The sequence below is a fragment of the Drosophila guanche genome, unplaced genomic scaffold, assembly GCF_900245975.1.
Source record: "Drosophila guanche unplaced genomic scaffold, DGUA_6, whole genome shotgun sequence".
Lineage (NCBI taxonomy): Eukaryota > Metazoa > Arthropoda > Insecta > Diptera > Drosophilidae > Drosophila > Drosophila guanche.
Window position 1 is genome coordinate 2,529,722 of NW_022995745.1, and position 19,654 is coordinate 2,549,375.

A 19,654-nucleotide genomic window follows, 5' to 3' on the forward strand; every position below is an offset into this window, starting at 1 on the left:
CAAGGATCGAAACGAAGCGAAGAGAAGAGAAGCGAAGCGAAGCTCTGCGCCTTTTTTATTATTTGCTCCATTGGGCGGCAATGTTTGCTCTGTCCTGTTTGCCCGGGAAAATGCAAAGCGAAGCGAAGCCTTTAACTGCGAAATTGTCAGAAAATAAATTTTAATTTCTGACACTCGCCGCCTCGGGGCTGTGCAGTGGAAAATTAATGTGGCGGGGTGGGCGCGTGGAAGGGATTGAACGACTCAATGGAGAAGAGAAAGAAGTCTGATGGCAACATATATGGCCAACTGAAATTCCATATTGCGTCTGCATTTTTCTTGCTATTTATGGCTTTTTTATGCTTTTATGGCCTTTGATTTGCTGTGGATCCATCCATCTAAATGTTGGCTCGAGTATTCCCTATCGCTTGACGGACTTTAAGGGCCGAAATTAATAAATCTATTTGCAGGCTCTGAAGGAAAGAGCCGAGCCATGATATGATGGAGCTGCCACAGCCACAGCAAATTGCAGAAGGCGAAGAAGGCGAAGAATCAGCAGTAGAAAAAGGATTGATGAATGCGTGGCAGAAGGTGGAGAGGGGGAAGGGCAGCAGGTTTCAGGCAAAATTAAACATAATCATGCGCTGTGTAGAGGAGTGTAGAGGAGTGTGGCCCTGCTATTGATATTTGGCTAAAAGCAGCAAAGCGGAGACTGCCTGCCTGCCTGCCTTCATGGCAGTGTGTGCTCAGTGCAAACAATGTGAATTTCTGGAAGAGAGACGACAGCAGCCAACACCCACAATCCGACAGTTGTTAGAGTTCCAAATCAAACAGTGTTTGCAGCAGCATGCAGCATGCAGCGTGCAGCAGCCCCTTGCCACACACAGACGACATGGTCCGATGAATATGTTTATGCCAGTTGGATTTGCAATAACTTCATAAATATTCACGAGGAAGCAACGCTCCTATATGGCTACATGCTGCACGTTACATCCAATCCACAAATCGATGCACACAAAATTTAAATTCAAATTCGTTAAAACAGAAGCGAGATACAGAGAGAGAGAGAGAGAGAGAGACACACATCAGAGGAATAGCAGGATGGTGGACGAGTGCTGTGCTGTTGAGGGGCTATAATGCAATTATGATTGTGACCAAAACCCAAAACCCAAAACCAAACGCACCAACGACTGTCAATTAAATGGCAAATTTACAACACTTGACTCGCACAGGGGAGGCACGGCTCAGGCAGCACTCATGCAGGGCCCAGTCACGGCGCACGCAATGGAATAAAATCATATAAAATATCAATAAAATACACATAAATTGATGGCAGAAACATACACACAGAGAGAGAGAGAGAGAGAGAGAGAGAGAGAGAGCACAGCCAGAAGACAAGGAGGAGCAGCAGTAGAAGCAGCACTGGAGGGGGCTTGCCCAGAAGGACCAACGACAGCAGAAGGAGCAGCACCAGAATCAGAGTAAAGTATCCTCTGCAGCATTGCATTCTGTGGGCTGCTGCTCCGCATCCGTTTCCCATGCTCGTAAATAAAATGCACTCCTTGTCTCCTCTCTTCCAGAGGGTTCTCAGCAAACAGCAACAGCCAGAGTCAGAGTCAGGGGCAGAGTCAGAGGCAGAGCCACAGCCCAGCGGCAAAACGATGACGAGCTGACGATGTCATTGTAAATACCATAAAGAAAATCGTTGCCGACGTGCGGTGTCCATGTACCGGTGGCATGGTGTGCCTTTTGCCGCTGTCGCTGCCTTTCCTTACCCAAAAAGGAGCATCCGCATCCGCATCCCAACATCCAAGCACCAGGAAGCCCTGCAAAATGTTATTTATTGGAATTGTGTAATAAATGTTACCGAAAGTGCACTCGACATAAACGAAATGTTGCATGCACACACGAGACTACGAGGACGAGGACGAGGACGAGTACATCCATCCAGCATCGAGGCGCCAGTGCTTCCAGCTCCTAGCTACCAGCTAGAAGTGATGCAAATTAGGAAGGAGCAGCAGCAGCAGCAGCAGCGAAGGGTGCCATTGTCCATTATATGGCATTACGTGAGTGTGTGTGTGTCTGCACAGATTGGCCAGAGAGCGAGAGAGAGAGATCTTCATTATGAATGGGCTTTCATATGCATTTTCCTTACTTGCTTCCAGGATTCCTCCTGGTCTGTCTGATCCAACGGCCATGCCATGTCATGCGTGCCTGCCTGCCTCAGAGCTACGTGCCTCGGGCAACGGGGCTGATCGCTCACTTAGAGCCACATGAAGCATCCTGCAAATCGCGCATTAGGCCAGTCTCGGTCTCGACCCTTGGACGCCATCTCTGCTGTCCCTGTGCAGGCGCCAGGACTAAAGGGCTTCAGGCTCCAGGCTCCAGCCAGCTGCAGTTTGACCAAAAGCGGAAACTGGTCCTTGGGGCGTCGACGCTTTGGCTTTGGGCTTTAGGCATTCGGCGGCCCAAGTGACAGGCCCACACACACACACACACACACACAGACACGTATGGGCCTGGCCACCCACAGGATACGACTGTGTGTGTCTGCTCTTTGTCCCGAAAACTTCCATCGATTTGATTTATATGCAAAATATTTAAATTTTATTGCCAGTTTGCATATGGAGGAGCAGCCGTAGAAGCAGGACCAGGACCAGGACCAGGACCAGGACCAGCCGCAGTAGCAATCCCCTGAGCTTAAGTGAGATCGATAGTTATAGTTGTAGTGCCCATGCCAACCCACCCATTCAGAACATTCAGAACGTATCCACACATATTTTTGGGGGTCGTTTAAAGAAGAAGCTCCGCTCCGCTCCGCTCTGAACTGAACTGAACTGAAGGAGTGGAGTCCAGGCGTCCAGGGAGTGGGCTTGTAATTTATGCAGCTTTTTGGGCAATATTGAAATCGAAATTTAAATGCAAACAAGGGAAAGTGTTGGGCTCCTAGCACCTGGCACCTGGCAACTGGGAACTGGTCTCTGTGTCTGTTCGGAATGGGAATGGGAATGGGGAATGCTGTGGGAATCGATTACGGAAATTGCATATAAATTACAGGCAAAATAATTATGTACTCGGACAATCGATTGGTGCGTGTGCGGAGCAGGAAAATCCTTATGTGTGCAGATATCATGAAACAGCAGCAGCTTCAAGTAGCAGCAGCAGCCGCATCAAATTCAACTAATGAGTCCTTGAGTGAAGGGAATTGTGTCTCTCTCGCGCTGCAAGTTTATTCATTTTTCATACTGTCAAAACAGCAAGGAGTCCTGGCAGGGGTGTGGGCGTGTCAGAAATTATGTTGATTGTTTGCTTTAGCCAAGGAAATAATTAAGCAAGACGAGGCAGCAGGCAGCAGGCAGCAGAACATCCAGTCGCAAGCAAGGCAAGGCAAGGACTCGACGGAGACACGAAGATGTCGCCAGACTTGGCGCCAACTCAAAAATATATGTATGCATTTTCCGGGATACAATTCCAGAAGCCGGAGCCGGAGCAGGCAGCACAAAACCAACCCAAAATCCAAATTGTCAACAGCTTTTTGTGTGCGTCGGCTCCTGCCCTCCTGGGTTTATTTTTTTTCTTCTTTCTCTTGATCTTCTTTTTTGTTGGACAAACTTAATCTAATTAGAGGGCTACTTGGAGCAGCTAAAGTTTTGATTTACATGCCAGGCGGGGCTGCCAGGAAATCGCAGACCGAGTGGAAATTAGCCGGAAAGAGGGACACCGACACCGACACCGACACCGACACCGACACCGACACCGACGCTGTCAGCGACCCAATTCTGACCCAAAAGTTGCATCAATTTCCGCTCGATATCATTTGGCGATTTAGCTGGAAATTCAATTGAAATTGATGCACAAATCTCATGCAGCGTATCTCATTCTCGTGTTCGATTTCAGCTCTCAATTTGGGGTTTGATTTTATCGCATTTCATTAGCAGGAGCAGCAGGAGCAGCAGGAGTCCGCGACTGTGTGCGTGGGTGTCCGAAATCTAATTCAAATTCCATTTTACATATGTTTCATTTTGTGATTGAAAAGCCCATCCATTCACCCATCCATCTAGCCACCAATAGCATTGTTTTAATGCTCGTTTGCGCGTTTGCTTGTTTGAATTTTATTCATTTATTTTCGCTTCATTTGGAAACTAGAGGGAGAGAGCGGGCAGCGGGATCCTTTGGCCTCTGGCCTTTGTCCTTTGGCATCTTTTGTTTGCATCCAAGCGGGCAAATATTTAACAAATAAGTAGAGGAGCGGGCTCCAAACAGTCCGCTTGATGAGAGCGATAAGTCTCGTTTCGGCCCGGGTGCTCCATGAATAAATTAGTGTTGTCCCAACCAAACATCATCATTTTTTGGCAGTTTCTAGTTATACGCAACAGACTGGAGCGTAAAGTTAGAGCCAGTCCTCTCGGAGATCGGCAAGTGGCGGAGTACAAGTACAAATCAAAACTCTAACCTGCTGGCCCAACATTTCCCTGGTTGAACCTAGAAGACCTAAAATTTGTTTACCCAATGGAGGACCTATAGAGGCTGACAATCAGCTAAAATTATTATTAAATATTTAACATTTAATATATAACAGCCCAAAGATTATTGTTTAGAGCATTCTTTTCATTGCTGAACTTTTTCGGCTTTAAATTGAATTAAAGCAGCGACACAGGCAGAGGCAGAGGCAGAGGCAGAGGAACAGGCAGCCGCGCGATTTGCGCGCGATAAAAGTCGCGCCCAGAACGTGACAAAAGTCGAGGCTGTTAAAGTCGCTAGCAAACAAAGGACCGCAACAGAGGAGAAGCCCACAGCCCCATCGGACTGGGGACTGGGGACTGGGACTGGGACTGGGCCTTGGCAGTTGTTAATCATTAAAGCCGCCTCCGGGGTGTGGCCCAAGATTTCTGGTCAGATTTATTCATTAGCCGTGGGCACGAAATCGGCACGGAATCGGACCACGGGCGGAGCAGGAGGAGCAGGAGGAGCATTAAATATTTAGGCATTTGTCGTCCATGGGAGACGAGACCGAGACCGAGACCGACATCGAGCACGAGAATCGAAGCAGCAGGAAAGGCAAAAGGGGAAAGCAAGAGACGCTGGCCAAAAATGAAGATGAGATGAAGACGGAAAAGGGCAGCTGGCTGGCTGGCTGTCTGGCTGGCTGGATGCCTTCCCCCCTTGCCACTCCCTGCATTAGCCCTTTTCTTCCTGCAATTTGCACTCAATTGCAATTTCCTCTTGGCGCTGCCATTTGCTACGTGCAGCCCTGCCCCCTGCCCACTGCCCCTTATCTCTACCACTGCCACCGCCTACGTGCTGAGGGCAGAAGCGCGCAGAAATTTGTTTTGCCAGTTTGTTTAGTTGTTAGTTGGAGGATGTCCCTCCCCCACAGCAACTCCCCCTCACGCACTCGACAAAAGGTTTCTTTCTTTTTTAAATATCAATATAAAACGTGACAGAATGGACTTTTGCCTGCACTGAAATTCGGTGGCAAGCGGATGGAACGGTTCCCATTTAAAGCCTTAAGCAAATCTTGGGGATCCAAGAGAGTGGTAGGGGAGAGGCATTTCCCCAACAGCGACAGAGACAGAGTTAAGGGGAGAGACGTACGCATTATAATCCATTTAGAGCTGCCCGTGGGACTCAACAGCTGAAGGAGCATCAGCCCCAGCCTACTTTTGCCCACACTGACCTACAAAAGGCAACCAAAAAAAACACCTTCTTTGCGTAATCTAGGGCTATGGCAAATCCCAAACATCAGGCATCATGTGCCCAAAGCAAATATGATTGTCAGCAGTTTCTCCCTACAGTTGGCTTGGCTTTAACCTTCCACTACTCATTCAATTCATTGACTTTGTGTTGATTGTGAAACGCCACAAACTAGACAAAAATTGATATTTATATTTTATAAAATGCCACAACAGAAGAAGGAGGCAGCACGGGCAGAGCCTCAGCCTGAATCACAGCTAAAGACACAGCCTTCGCCTCAGAGTCAGCCGCAGGCGGACCCGTGTGGACAGCTGGCGTTCAAGTTAAAGGAGGAGCTTAAGAGAGAGATCAAGGAGGAGCTAAAGAGTGAGCTCATGAAAGATGTGCTGATCGAATGGACAAAAATCAGGCAGTCAGAAATGGGGCCTCACAAAGACACAGATCGCCACCAGATCCAGCCCCACAAGCAGCGAAGGGAGAAGAAAGTGAAGCAGCCAGACATTGATGTTGATATCGGTATCGGTATAGCCATAGCCAAAGACAAACCCACAGACGTGGATAAGCCGATCGTGCAAACAGCACTGAAGGTAGGCTCGAAGGACAACGCAAAAGAAACCAGGGAGCGGTGCAAGTTGCCATTGCAGAGTGCAAGAAGCTCCGACAATATTGGCACAATGATCGACAAGGTTTCCAGCAAATGCTTTTGCAATTGTGTCGGCAATTACTCCTCAGCCCTGGAGGCACAGGATCAATCGTGCATCGAGGATTGCATGAAAGACTATCTTGAAGGGTACTATCTGGTCAATGGCACTCTCGACGATTCCAGTCCCACGGAGCATAGTCAGAGCCAGGAGCGGCCGGAACACCACCATGATGTGTCCTTAGCCAAAGATAAAGACACAAACGTAGATAAGCCGCTCGTGCAGATAGCACGGAAACCCAGCTCGAAGGACATCGCAACAATCTCCGACAACATTTGCACAATGATCGACAAGGTTTCCAGCAATTGCTTTTGCAATTGTGTAGGCAATCACTCCTTAGCGCTGAAGGCACAGGATCAATCGTGCATTGAGGATTGCATGAAAGACTGTCTTGAAAAGTGCCGTCTGGTCAATGGCACTCTCGACGATTCCATTCCCCCGGAGCATAGTCTGAGCCAGGAGCAGCCGGAACATCACCATCACCAGCAGGTCGTGCACACAGCACCGAAGGTAGCCTCGAAGGACATCGCAAAAGACACCATGGAGCAGGGCAAGTTGCAATTGCAGAGTGCCAGAAGCTCCGACAATATTGGCACAACGATCTACAAGGTTTCGACTAATTGCTTTCGCAAATGTATCATCAATTACGCCTTACCGCTGGAGGCACAGGATCGGTCGTGCATTGAGGATTGCATGAAGACATATCTTGAATCGTATCGTCTGGTCAATCGCACTTTCGTCGATCGCATACACAAGGAGCATAGGCAGCGCAAGGAGCAGCGCAAGGAGCAGCGCCTGGAGGAGCATCAAGAGAAGCAAAAGAAGAAGTCCTCGAAGAAGTCCAGGCCCCAGTCGATGCCTGAAGATTAAAGTTTTGTTTACCAAAACGCCAAATTGTTTTCTCCCAAAATTGTTGCTGTGTTTACCTTTTGTTTTTGCTTTTGCTTTTGCTTTTGTTTTCATTTATTTTGGAATAAACGAAATTGTCTGTGAGTGTGGCCTCACGGAAGTAATGTTTTCTGTTGTGCAGAATGTGAATGATGGAGCCATGGCCAGACTGTTTGTCTTTCTGTCTGTCTGTTTGACTGAGTTTCTGAGGCGGCTGTATGTAGATGCCGCTTATGATTGCTCTCCTCCTCCTGCTGTGTAGAAGCTGGCTTTGGTTTTGGCATTGGAATCCGGTTAACATCATCAACTGCTCTGTATTCTCTGTCTTCTGTTGCTGTTGCCCCATCAGGGGCGCCCATCATCAACATCATCATCATCAGAAGACAGGACTGCGCTGTGGGCGGCTGTGCTGGGCTGCGCTGGGGTCAAGGGGTCGTTGCTTCTATAGTTTTCGGTAAATACACTGACTCTGCCACAGGCTCTGCGTGTGCCTTTGAGGCGACTGCCTGAATAGCGGTCCGCCAATGCTGATGCTAAAACTGAAGCTGATGCTGAATGCCTCTGCGCGCATTAGTGCCGTGGCGGTACATGGTACATCCAGAGTACATCCTGCATGCTCGTACTTATATCCATGAACACACTCCTCCGTTTTCCATTCTCCAGTCTGTACATTTTGCATTCAGGATGCGTGGATGCTAGATTTCATTTCCCCACCCTCCAGCCCCACATCAATGCATTGAGCGAATGCTTTTTGTCCATTTGGTGGTGCAGGACAGGGCAGGACTCTACTCTTTGTGGTGCCGTGCACTGCTTGCTGCTGACTGCTTTATGAATGCATAATTTTATTATGCACAAATTCTATTTACAGTGGGGTGTGGAGAGCGGCAGGCAGACACCTGAGGCCTGCTCGTTGGCAACTTTTCGCTGGCATCTCGCATGCAGATTTCATTGTAATTAATATTTGCATTTCAATTGCATTTGGGCCGCGCGCTCAAAGCCCACAGGCAAGCGCCCACACAATTATCACATATGGCTATCAGTGGAGGGGTTGCGGACAAGGTTGTGGGCGGTGGCATTGATTAAACATTTAGCGGAGGGCATCGCTTCCAAAAGTATTTGCTGTCCCCGCCTCCACTCCGTCTGTCTGGCTAATTTTGGTTGCACCCAACCGAAAGTCAGCCAAATGGAAACCCCAACAGAGTTTGGCCCAGAGTATTAGGGCAGGGCAGGGAAGGGCATGGCTGGGCAGGACAGGACTGGGGATTGGCCGGACGGACATTGGCATCTGGTTATGGCACCAGGCGATGATTGCTTCCTCCAGAGCGACATCAGAGCATCAGAGCATCGGAGCATCGACATTGACACGCTCCAGTGCTTATAAATCAACAGCTGCAGCAGTTTTTTTTGTACCTAAGCTAAAGTCTTTTCAAGTGGTCAGAACGGACACGAATCCCAGCAACCCAGGGCCCGCATCCTTGTGCCTTTGCGGTTGAATTAAGGCAAACAAAAGAGGGGCAGCTAACGGGCAAGCCATGAGGCAGGGGCAGGGGCAGGGGCAGGAGCAGAGCGCTTTGCTTAGATTACGCATACGCCGTGTGCGCTCCCTCGACTCTGAATGAGGTCGAGAAAAGAAAGTGCAACACACATGAAGGTAGGAGGCAGGAGAGAGAGAGAGAGAGAGAGGAAAGCGGAGGAATCCCACACACAAAAACGAAAAAGGGCAAAAGCAAAATGTAAATGGGCTTTTCACAAAATGAATATTAAATTGCAGGGAGGGGTCGAGCTAGAGGCAGAGGGATGAGTGTTAGACATGTCTGAGCCTTTAACATTAACATGCAGGCATCGCTCCTTGCTGCTCTCTCTCTCTCTATGGAGACCTCTTCATGCCCTGCCATTTGTGTGATTTGATTTTGCAGCGTGCAACGTGCAGCATGCAACATGCAGCGTGGCACTTGTAGATTTGTATCGCTCAGTGTCAATGGTAGCGCTTTCAAGATGCACGCCACACGGCACACGGCACACGCCACACTCCGTAGCCATGGGATATGCAGCAGCAGCAGCAGCAGCTTTGATCCAAGACTCACCATCTTTCGAGTGTAAGCAGAGACCGGAGTATTCCTGTGGATTTGCACATCATCATCCGTAGCAGCTGAATATTCCACAACTAATTAGCAATGGGGTGCAAAAATCTCGGTTACCCTTCGCCATAAATAGATGTGGAAATTCTGCCACAAGCACACAAAGATTGCCTCCTGGCATGAGCAGTTTTGCCTTCGTGCTGCCTTCATGCTATATATGACATGGCATATGCATTGTTTTCAAAATGATTTGCGGTTCTAATTTTTCGCACAGAGGAGAGTCAGCGGAGAGGGAGCATTGCCAGTGGGGAGTGGCTGTGCGGCTGTGCGGCTGTGCGGCTGTGGGAGAAAGTTATGCATGGTTGCCATACTTTGTCGTCCTTGTCGTCGTCGTTTCTTATTTCTGTGGCTTTCGCTGCACAACTTGAACAGGCTCTGAGGTTGTCTTCTGGCTCTCCTCTGACTCTGTCTCTGCCTCTGTATCTGTGTCTGTCTCTGGCGACAAAGTATGCAGCAAGTACAAGCAAAATGCCGCCACAAACCGCATGCTGCTTCAAGCTCGCTCAACTATTGCATCTTCACTCGGGTGTTTCTGGTGCTTCTGTTACTCTTGTGCTACTCCTTCGAATGTGGCGTGGAGCTGCTCCTGCCGCTCCTGCTGCTCATTTTGTGTGTTTCTAAAACAAAGCAAAAACCCGTCGCTTGTTTTAACATTTCAACTGCTTGGAAATTTATTCATTCCCCTGCTCAAATGCTCAAAATGGGGCGGGCATCAAGCATTTCCATCTTCATTTGTCTGTCGTTTTGTATTTGAGCATTTCGGTATTTGAGTTTCCTCTCTCCCACAACACACTACAGAGACAGTGGCAGTGGCAGTGGCAAGTGCAGCACCCCAAAAACTTTCCTTCCAGTCTTTGCTCCGGCAAATACTCGTAAGTAAATTTTTAATTGAAACTCTCTCTCCGCCCTCTCCCTGTCGTATGGAGCTGCAGAAGCCACAAGACAAAATTTGATAATTCAAATGGCAGAGCGTTAAATATTTGATGTTCTCCTACACAGACCCTTACCCTTACCCCCTTTCAACTACTCCTGCACCTACCCATCGCTGAGTGTTTGTGTGTGTGTGTGTGTGGTCTGTGCCACAAATTTAATTTCATTTGTCGAAATCAATTAAAATTCCTCTCAAAATTTATCACCTGCTACAATGAACGATTTAAGGCAAATTGTAGCTGAGCTATAACAATGTTCTTCCGCTCTTCCTCCTGTCTTCGGGGCTGGGAGTTTAGCTTGGGAATGCATCAATTACTTGGCGCTCTCCCTCTCGCTGTCCCGCCTTCTCTTGGCCAAAAAACTTCGACTCTATTGTAAATGAAAAGTTTGTGTCGCCGCGCCGGCCGGCTCAAGGCTTCACACACACACACACACACACACACACACACACAGAAGCAGAAGTTGAGGTAAGTTGTGTAGTGAAGTTAAAAGTTTTGTGCCACAAAATGCAGCCCAAGACGACAGAGGCAGCGAGAGCGCTGCGTTGCAAGGCGTCTGCATGGCGTAGGACAAATATTTTTCAACAACTTTGCAATGTTTTCGGAAGGCAAGCAGCCAGGCAGTCAGGCAGTCAGGCATCGAAATCCCAACTAAATTTACGTGTGGCGTTCAAGCCGAAATCAAAGAAATTCTGTGGATGGGCCGTGGGGGGTCTGCACTGCAGTTGTGCGGATCCACTGAGCACATGGCAACCAGTGCTTGTTTTTCTGCCAGTGCATAGAGTGCAGTTTGTTTTGCAAATTTTTGGCCATGTCGTGGGTGGCAGCTCTCACTTTAAACATCAGATCAGCCAGGGCAGGGCGGCCAAAATCAGGGCTGCTGTCTGTCCCCGTGCCCGTCCCTGTGCCTGTCCGTGTCCCGAGCGGTTGCTGTGTTGTGTGTCTCACTGCTGATTTATCTGGTGAACGCGCCAAATGCGTGTAAACATGGCTCCTAGAGTCCTTGGCTGCTGCCCGTTCCCGTGCCCCAATAAGTAGGCAATGGATTTTTGCCTCGACGCCCTCGACGCGGCATTCCACTCGATTGAGAATGTTTTGTGGCTGCCGCGTGTGTGGGTGTCTATGTATCTGTCTGTGTGTGGGTGTGTGTGTGTGAACTCTCACTCTCTCTCCCACTGTAGCTGTATCTCGTCCGCTCTAATGGCCACAAATTAAAGACTTTTCTCGGACAAAAGCTGAACTTTCATTAATCGCAGCAAGTGTCAGCGCGCACAGATTTCCCGAGTAACAACATGGGGCAGCGGCGAAGCGGGGCAGTGTACTACAAACTATCAAAATAAATAACAGAACGTGACGGCCACGTAACGTGCCACATTCTCTGCCACCGGCCACTGGCCATGCCATGCCATGCCATGCCTCTGCTTGCCACACAAACGAAACTTTTCAGCCACGAAAATTGCACATAAAACTTAATTAGTTTTTTCTCTCTCTCTCTGCTTGGCACTGTTGTTTGTTGCAGGCGCCACCGCTGCTGCCCCTGCCACTGCCGTTTGTCTTTGTCGCTTCCTCTTCCTGTGTCCCTTTGTCCATGGGTGTGTGGTGTTGCGTTCGTGCCGCTTGGTCATTTTTATCATTTGCACTTAATTAATTAAGTTGTAGCATTTTTATTGCCCAACAGCAACAAGAACTACAACCATTGAGGGGCGCCTGGTGGCCAGATTACATGCACTCGTATAACACACATGTTATGGGGCAACATTCGCATGCCGTGTCCCCTGGCAGCATTTCAACGCAGTGAGAGAGAGAGAGATTGATTGGAGCTGCTTGAAGGTCTCGCCATCTCTCTCTCTCTCTCTCGCTCTTGCCACAGTTGAGTCTGTTGAATCTTTGGGCCTGCATGATGTATTTTTGTGGTACAGGTACAGCCTCCATGGCTGCAATCCAATCCATAATTGGATTTGCCGAGGGGCAAACCAAACACACACACACACACACACACACGTGTAGTCAAGGGAGTACGCTGGTATATGTGTGGCATGTAAGCAGATATAAAAAATTGATCAACTTAGGGCCGCCGCCATCGACTGTCGTTTATAAAAATTGCCGTAAGCATAAAAAATAATAGCCAGAAGACGGCAAACATCTTCCACAAAATGGAATGGGACGCATGTTTTTGCTCCATTGAAATGGGCATGGTGGGAGGTGGTGTGGGTTGGGTTGGGGATTGTGGAGCCTGTTGTCGACCTGGTCGTCTGCTTCAAGTACGTGTAATATCAATAAAATTAAGCCCAGACAAGGGGCACAGAGTGAAAGCAGCCAGAGCCAGAGCCAGAGCTCCAGCCAGAGGCTTTGCGTGCAATCATAAAAACGCGACAGTGCCAAACAATAAGCTGAAAGCCTCTTACATGTATCTTTATGTCCCGTGCCCATGCCCCATTCCCCATGTCCCACGCCCACGCTCACTCTCAGTCGCCGCCGTGTCGCTTCTAATGCGACTTGAAAAGTCAACGACATCCGGAGCCCTGGAACGGAGCTTGAGGTGGCGGCAGGAGGCATGGAGCAGCAGGCTGATGGCATAGAGAGGGAAAGGCTTCTAAATGCGGCGCTTCATTGTTTTGCCCTGAAGGAGCTTCAAGCTTCAAGCTGAAGTCCAAACCCGAACCTCGAACCCAGAGCTCGCTGCAAGTGCCAGCGTCAGTGGGTTCTCTCCGCCTCTGCTTATGTGGCATGTACAGTGGTGCAAAGTGCCAGTAAAAATGGACAACTGCCCCAAGGAGTGATGTCTCCTAGCATCTACTGGTAGCTATCCATTGTTGCCATCTTATGTTAGGATTGTTTAAGCCTGCTCTTAAAATGATTTCTAATCGATGCATGCCAGCCATGAGTGACGAGTGACGAACCACTGTAAGCCACTGGCAGCGCTGCTGCTGCTGCTGCTGCTGCTGCAGTTGCTGTTGTGGGGTGAAGTGCTGCTTAAATATGAAAAACTAACTCGCAGCTGCTTTCCACATTTTGCTGCACTTGACACTAAATTCACTTTGGCCAAGTAGGTGCTTCGTGCACTTGAGGCGCACTTTCGCTTGACAACCAGCAACCGGCGAACACATCCTGGCTGCTGGCTCCTGGCTCCTGGCTCCTGGCAACTGTTTGCCGTGTCTGTGGTGTGGTGTGGTGCGTTGTCGCTCGGAGGAGTTCTTCGGTTCGGTTGCACTGTTGCATGTGAGCATTGGGTGGTCCTCTTCAGGTCCTCTCATCCAGGCAGGTGCACAATGCTCCGGCATACGTATGCGTACGTATATTTATTTTATTACTTAAATAAATTACAAAATGGTAGTCGGTTAACCAGAGCCAAAGCCAAAGCCAAATGGCCACCCAGGGCTGTCGCACAGACCCAGAAGCCGAGCCCTCGCCCTCGCCCTCGCCCTCGCCCTCGCCTGGCGGCATAGTTGAGGAGCTTAGCGCATAATATATTGTTGCCATAGTAGCAGGCAGCAACCCACTGTTGCCCCCGAAAGCCATTACCAACCAAAAGGCAACAAAATGTTTGTGGGCCACTAACCGGCGACGATGATGGGCAAGGTAAGGTAAGGTGATGGTTGGTCGGCTCTGCCCTAGTCTGCTTTGGTTTGGTTGGGTCGGGTCTGGTCTGGTCTGGTCTGGTCTGGTTGTGGGGGGATAGGCGACTGCCAAGTGCAGAGTAGAGAGCAGACAGAGCATGTGGCCAACGAACAGTCCTCACTGGCTCACTGACGTACTAGCGTACCACGCGCATTTCAAGTGTGTGTGTGTGTGTGTGGCATGAATGAAACTTATGGTGAAACTTTTGTGTGCCAAACATCCTCCAAACATTAGCCCACAGTTATGGCGTAGCGTCTATGGGAATTTCAGAGGTATGCACAGACCACGAAACCACTTAATACCTTCTACTCAAACATAGTTTTTCGGTTGAATTTCTGATGATGTTTTTCGATTATTTTAGATCAAATTCGATGGCTTCTCTTTGAAATTCAAGAATTATGCAAATAATTTCGTTAAAGTTGTTCAATCAGGTTCAATAATGTGGTTACAATCATGATTGTTCAGTAGTTTTCAGTTTTATCTCCGATTTCAACTCATCTGCAGTTTCAATCGCATGGTAACTGAGATTTTAAATGAGTTTTCTGTAGAATGCTCATAGTTAATTGTCGTAAAAAAAAGCAATGGAATTCCACATTATGGATTCCGACATACTTACCCCTTGCACATATCCACACCCATCCTTCGCTGCATCCTGGCACAAATGACCATCAAATAAAAGACTCTCTTCGGTTTTGGCTTTCAATTCTTACGTATATGTATTATCATTCTCAATTTCAATTTCAGTTTGTCTCTAAGTATTTACAAATGAACTCCGGAGTGGGTAGATTGGGTAGATTGGGGAGATTGGGGGGGAGTTTAGGCTTTCTTTTGCGCAAAGTACGGGTGGATACGAGGGGTTGTCTACGTTGTTCGAATCGGTATTCATTCTGCTGCTGATGCTCAAGTATTGGGGGTATATTCTCGTATATATTTATGTATATGTATATGTATATGTATTTGTATAATCATCGTTACAGTTATGTACTTGTATATGTATATGTTACGCTTATGCTTGTGTATGTTTTGCAATATTGTTCAGTTAATTTCGTTGAAAAGTTCTCCGTTTGATTAGATGCCATCAAAAAAGAAACAGAAATACACGAGTGGATACACAAGAAAGGAATTTCCACGGAGCAGATGCATCCCCCGATCCTCGATCTATCCGTAGTAGTTGCCCGGGGCCTGGGTGGGATAGCTCTTGGGTCCGCCGGAGGAGGATGAGTCGCTGCCAGATCCCCCACGGGAGGAGGGATTCTCGCTGAAGAGGCCGCCAAAGTTTTTGGAGCTGAAGATGTCGCCTAGGCCACCGCCGCCGCCGCCGCCGCTGGAGCTGGCCCGGTTGGCATTGCCGCCACCATTGAGGAGGCTGCCCAGGAAGCTGCTGGCACCACCTGAAGAGCCGCCGCCTGCATTGGCACCGCCGCCAGACAACACGGAACCGAGCAGGCCGCCCAGGATGTTGCTGCCGCCGCCTCCAGAAGAGCCGCCAGAAGCGCCGCCACTGCCATAGCCACCGCTGGGCTGGTAGCCACCGTTCGAGTTGGCAGCACCGCCACCGCCAGCACCGCCACCGCCAGCGCCTCCGCCCTGCAACTGCTTGGCGATCTGGCCTGCAATGATACCGGAAACCGCTTGACTCACCGCCGGATTCGAGAAGAAGTTGGAGAAGAAGCCGCCGCCCTGCTTGTCCTTGGGCTTTTGTCCGCCATCACCATTGTTCTCGTAGCCAGGTGCCGGCGGTGTGTAGCCGGGCCTCGGCTGATAGCCGCCAGGTGCTGGCTGATATCCTCCATTGCCGCCGTTGTAGGGATTGTAGCCGCCGCCCTGGGGGGGCTGCTGTGGGTTGTAGCCGCCATATGGATTGTAGGGTGCAGCAGCACCACCACCACCACCACCATTGCCGCCAGACTGGGGGAGACTGGGATAGAGACTATGGCCGCCAGCCGAGAAGCCACCACCATATCCACCGCCACCACCGTTGCCATATCCGTTGGAGCCGCCGCCGCCGCCGCCGCCACCGTAGCCAGCGCCACCGCCCGCATCCGCATCCGGCAGCGGGGCACTTGGTGAATTCGGGGCATACGAGTTGTGGGTACTGCCGCTCACCTCTAGCAGAGGGCAGCGTGTAGCGTGTAGCGTAAGCAAGCAGTTCAAGCAGTTCAAGCAGTGTGTGTTTTTATCCAGTACGAGGGTTAGCCACAAAACAAAGCGCAAAGCGAAACGAAATTGAAAATTGAAAATAAACAAAGAAAAAAACACACAAAAGAAACGAAAAGAGAACACAAAAGTGGATTAAGAAATGATTAAGAAGGATTACGGGTTGGATTAAAGGGGGGCTGGGGCTGGGGCTGGGACTGGGACTGGGAGGACGGGGTCGGGGTTGATGGGACTTAGCTTAGCTTCGTTTTTCGTTATTGTTTTTTGTTTGTTCTTAGATATTAATGTTGCTCTTAGTCGCACATTTCCATTTTGTTTTGGATTTTGATTATAGGTATATGTTATCGATATTGCAATCGATGTGTTAATCGATTAAAATCTACACAACTTTGAGTTTGTCTGTCAACGTTATCGTTTATCGTTCACGTCGCTCACTTACACTCTAATTAAGTCTTCTGCTGCCTTGCCTTTCCTTTTAAATCATTATACATATATATTAAATATATATCTTTGACATGCTTAAAGATACTTTATGCAGAGTGGAGTATCTTTGTGTGTGTGTGTGTGTGTGTCCTGCTATATACAACCCGTCAGCTCTGTGTGTGTGTGTGTGTGTGTCTATTGTCTGTAATTTTAGTTGTAGTTTAAGTTTAAGTTCAAGTGTTAATTGTAATTTTAATTGGTATTAGTAGTAAATACTTGCGAATACTTCATGTTTGTCTCTGTCTGTTTTCCCTTTTCGGTTTGTTTTCTGTGTTCTCTGGGGGGATTAGTATCTGTATTCCATGCCTCAGGTGTACACCTCTCTCTTCCTCTTAATAAAATGCCAGCCACTGTGTTAATACTGTTCTGAATGGTTCTGTTTGGTGTGGTTTGGTTTGGGTTCTGCGGTACAGTTTCGTACTGCCTTGAATGAGAAATGAAGTATTGCGTGTATGTGTCTGTGTGTGTATGGGTGTGCACAAAACGGATAAACGGACGGAGTAAATATGCTCTTCGTTGACTCCTTTCAATACACAAAATGCAGAATTAACAGCTGCAGAAATCATTGTTATCAAAGCATCGACAAACTTTATCGATGTTCCCTAGTACTAAGCTTAGTACAAATACTAAATTTGTGTGTGTGTGTGGCGCTTTTGTATCCTTAATCCCTGCCTCAATTTGATGTATTTTTGGCTTTGTGGTGTGTGTCTGTGTGTGTGTTTTTGTATACTTTCTCTGGCAGTTGGCTAGCAAATATAAATGTAAATGCATTTTAGTGACAGTTTTTGGTTTTGATTAGAGGCTTACATTTACGTTTAAGTTTAAGTTTAAGTTAGAGAGCTAATTAGAGCTCTAATTTCTTATTAGTTTTCACTTTTAAAATGCCATTTAAACTGCCTCAGTAATAAGTTGTTGGTTTCGTATTCGATTCGATAGTTTGTATTTCGTATGACAAAAAAAAAATACCTTCTATTCGGGGGGCACTTGGTGCACCTTCCATTTCCCATTTCCCACTTCCCATTTCTCGTTCGTTCTTCATTTATTTTATTTTATTTTCTTTTCTCATGTAGCTCGTTATGCATTTTGATTGACATGCGTATGTATTTGGTATCTACAACACTAAACGTATTTGTTTTTGCGTATCTGTGCAAACCACTAAGTATCTATGTATCTATGACTGCAGCGGTGGCCCGGCTAAAAATTCAGCACACAAATTTCGAGCTCTCGCTCTCGCTCTCGCTCTCCCTATCGCTATGGCGAGTCCATAGTCTGACCACAAATTCGTAACATCAACAAAAATGAAATTAACATCAACATCAGCAGCATCAAAGTGCAGCCCTGCTGGCAACTCTTGCCTCCAGCCTGGCCTCCATGTGGCTGCCTCCTGTATGCCTCTGTGTGTCTGGGTGTGTGTGTGTTAGAGAGAGGCCAGGCGGGCGCCTCCTTTCTGTCTAAGCTCGAAATTAAATTCCAATTTAATTGAGCTGCAAAAAAGAGCAGCCAGCAGCCAGCAGCTAGCAGCCTCTCCCGGAGGAGCTGGCGGTTGACTGATGCTCGAAACACACACTGAGGAATGAACTCGTGTGTCCAGTGAACCTCCCTCTCCCACTGTTACTCCTTCTCTCTCTCTTTCTCTCTTTAGCTGACTCTTCGTTCGGTTCCGCACAATATTAAATTGAAATTACGTATACGTGGTGTGGTACACACACAAAAACAGGCACTCAACAGGAGGCTGCCTGCTGCTACGAGCACAACTGAATCGTTGTTAAGATGTTGTCTTAAATGCAACATCTCCAAGCGTTGCCACTGCCACTGCCACTCGCTGCTGTCTGCTGTCTTAAGCTTAACAAATTGAAGGAGAGAAATCTCAAAAGAAAAACCATAAATGGTGGGGCGGGGGTGGTGAGAAATACGAGAGAAACGAAAGAAGAAACAAAACGGATACTTGAACGAAAAGAAAGCATTGCAAAATGTTTGTTTATTCTTTTAAGATTTAGCATTTCGGGGATGATCGTCATCGTCATCGTCACCTTCGTGGTCGTCGTCGTCGTCACTGCTGCCACATTTTGCCGCTGCCGCTGCCGCTTCCGCTTCCGCTTCGTCTTCTTCTGCCGTTGGGATTACATATTACGTTCGTGTGACAGTGGCGAGCAGCAGTCCCACAAGCAGTGCCGCCCCGAGGGTGGCCGGAGCCAGGCCCGACTTGGAGCCCGCCGCTGCTGATGGATGCGCCTGGGTCTGGCGATTGTAGGGATTCTGCTGATTCTGATTCTGGTACTGTGGCGGCGGCTTGTTGAACATGTTCGCGTTCGAGTGCTGGCTCTGGTAGCCTTGATAGTTGCTGCCGTAGGGGGCAAGGCCGCCGCCGCCGCCGCCCAGGATGCCCAGCGTGGAGCTGGGCAGCCCGACGCCGGCGCCAATGCCGACGTTGCCACCGCCGTTGCCGCCATTGGGCGGGCCGCCCGTTCCAGAGGGACTGCCGCCATAGAACGGTATCTGGCCGAATACGAAGGGTGGATTGTACGGGTTCACAGGCTGCAGGCCGTGCATGGGATATCCGGGATTGAGGACGCTACCTGGATGATTGGGTTGGGGAAACTGTTGAAACGAGGGCGCTGACGTTGGCGAATTGTAGGGAAATATGGGCATATTGGGTATGACTGGCATGTGGTGCTGGGCCCCAAAAACATAGTGCGGATCCACAACGCCTGTGGATGAGGCGCCGGCAGCCCCCTCTGCATTCTGTCCGCCGCCATTACCGCCATTACCGCCGTTACCGCCGTGACCGCCATTGTGCTGCATTTGCATCTGCATCTGTTGCTGGTGATGCTGATGGTGATTGTTGCCACCGCCACCGCCACCGCCAGCGCCATTGCCGTTGCCATTTCCATTCCCATTCCCGTGGTGGCTCTGGCCCGTGTATGTGTTTAGCGTGGGATTCGATGAGGCGGGTGCAAAGATGTTGTTCTCGGGTCCAGTGTTCAGACTTGATCCTTTTGTGAGGCGGCATTAGTGGGCAGAAGGAGGCACATGATTGTGTTTTGTGGAGGAAGGGGGGGGGGGGGGG

The 19,654-nt window shown here is 48.8% G+C and overlaps 1 protein-coding gene across 2 annotated transcripts in view; it reads right to left on the reverse strand.

The window, feature by feature from the left end:
• Nucleotides 1–14,932: 14,932 nt before the first annotated feature.
• Nucleotides 14,933–19,654, reverse strand: part of LOC117580795 (loricrin) — a 74,413-nt gene continuing 69,691 nt past the window's right edge. The window contains exon 5 of one of the 2 annotated variants that reach the window (XM_034267490.1): nt 14,933–16,055. In XM_034267490.1, coding sequence (XP_034123381.1) covers nt 15,106–16,055 — 950 coding nt within the window. In that variant the 3' untranslated portion in view covers nt 14,933–15,105. Of the gene's footprint in view, nt 16,056–18,550; nt 19,164–19,654 lie in introns of those variants that run through there. The other variant, XM_034267491.1, reaches the window with a different exon arrangement.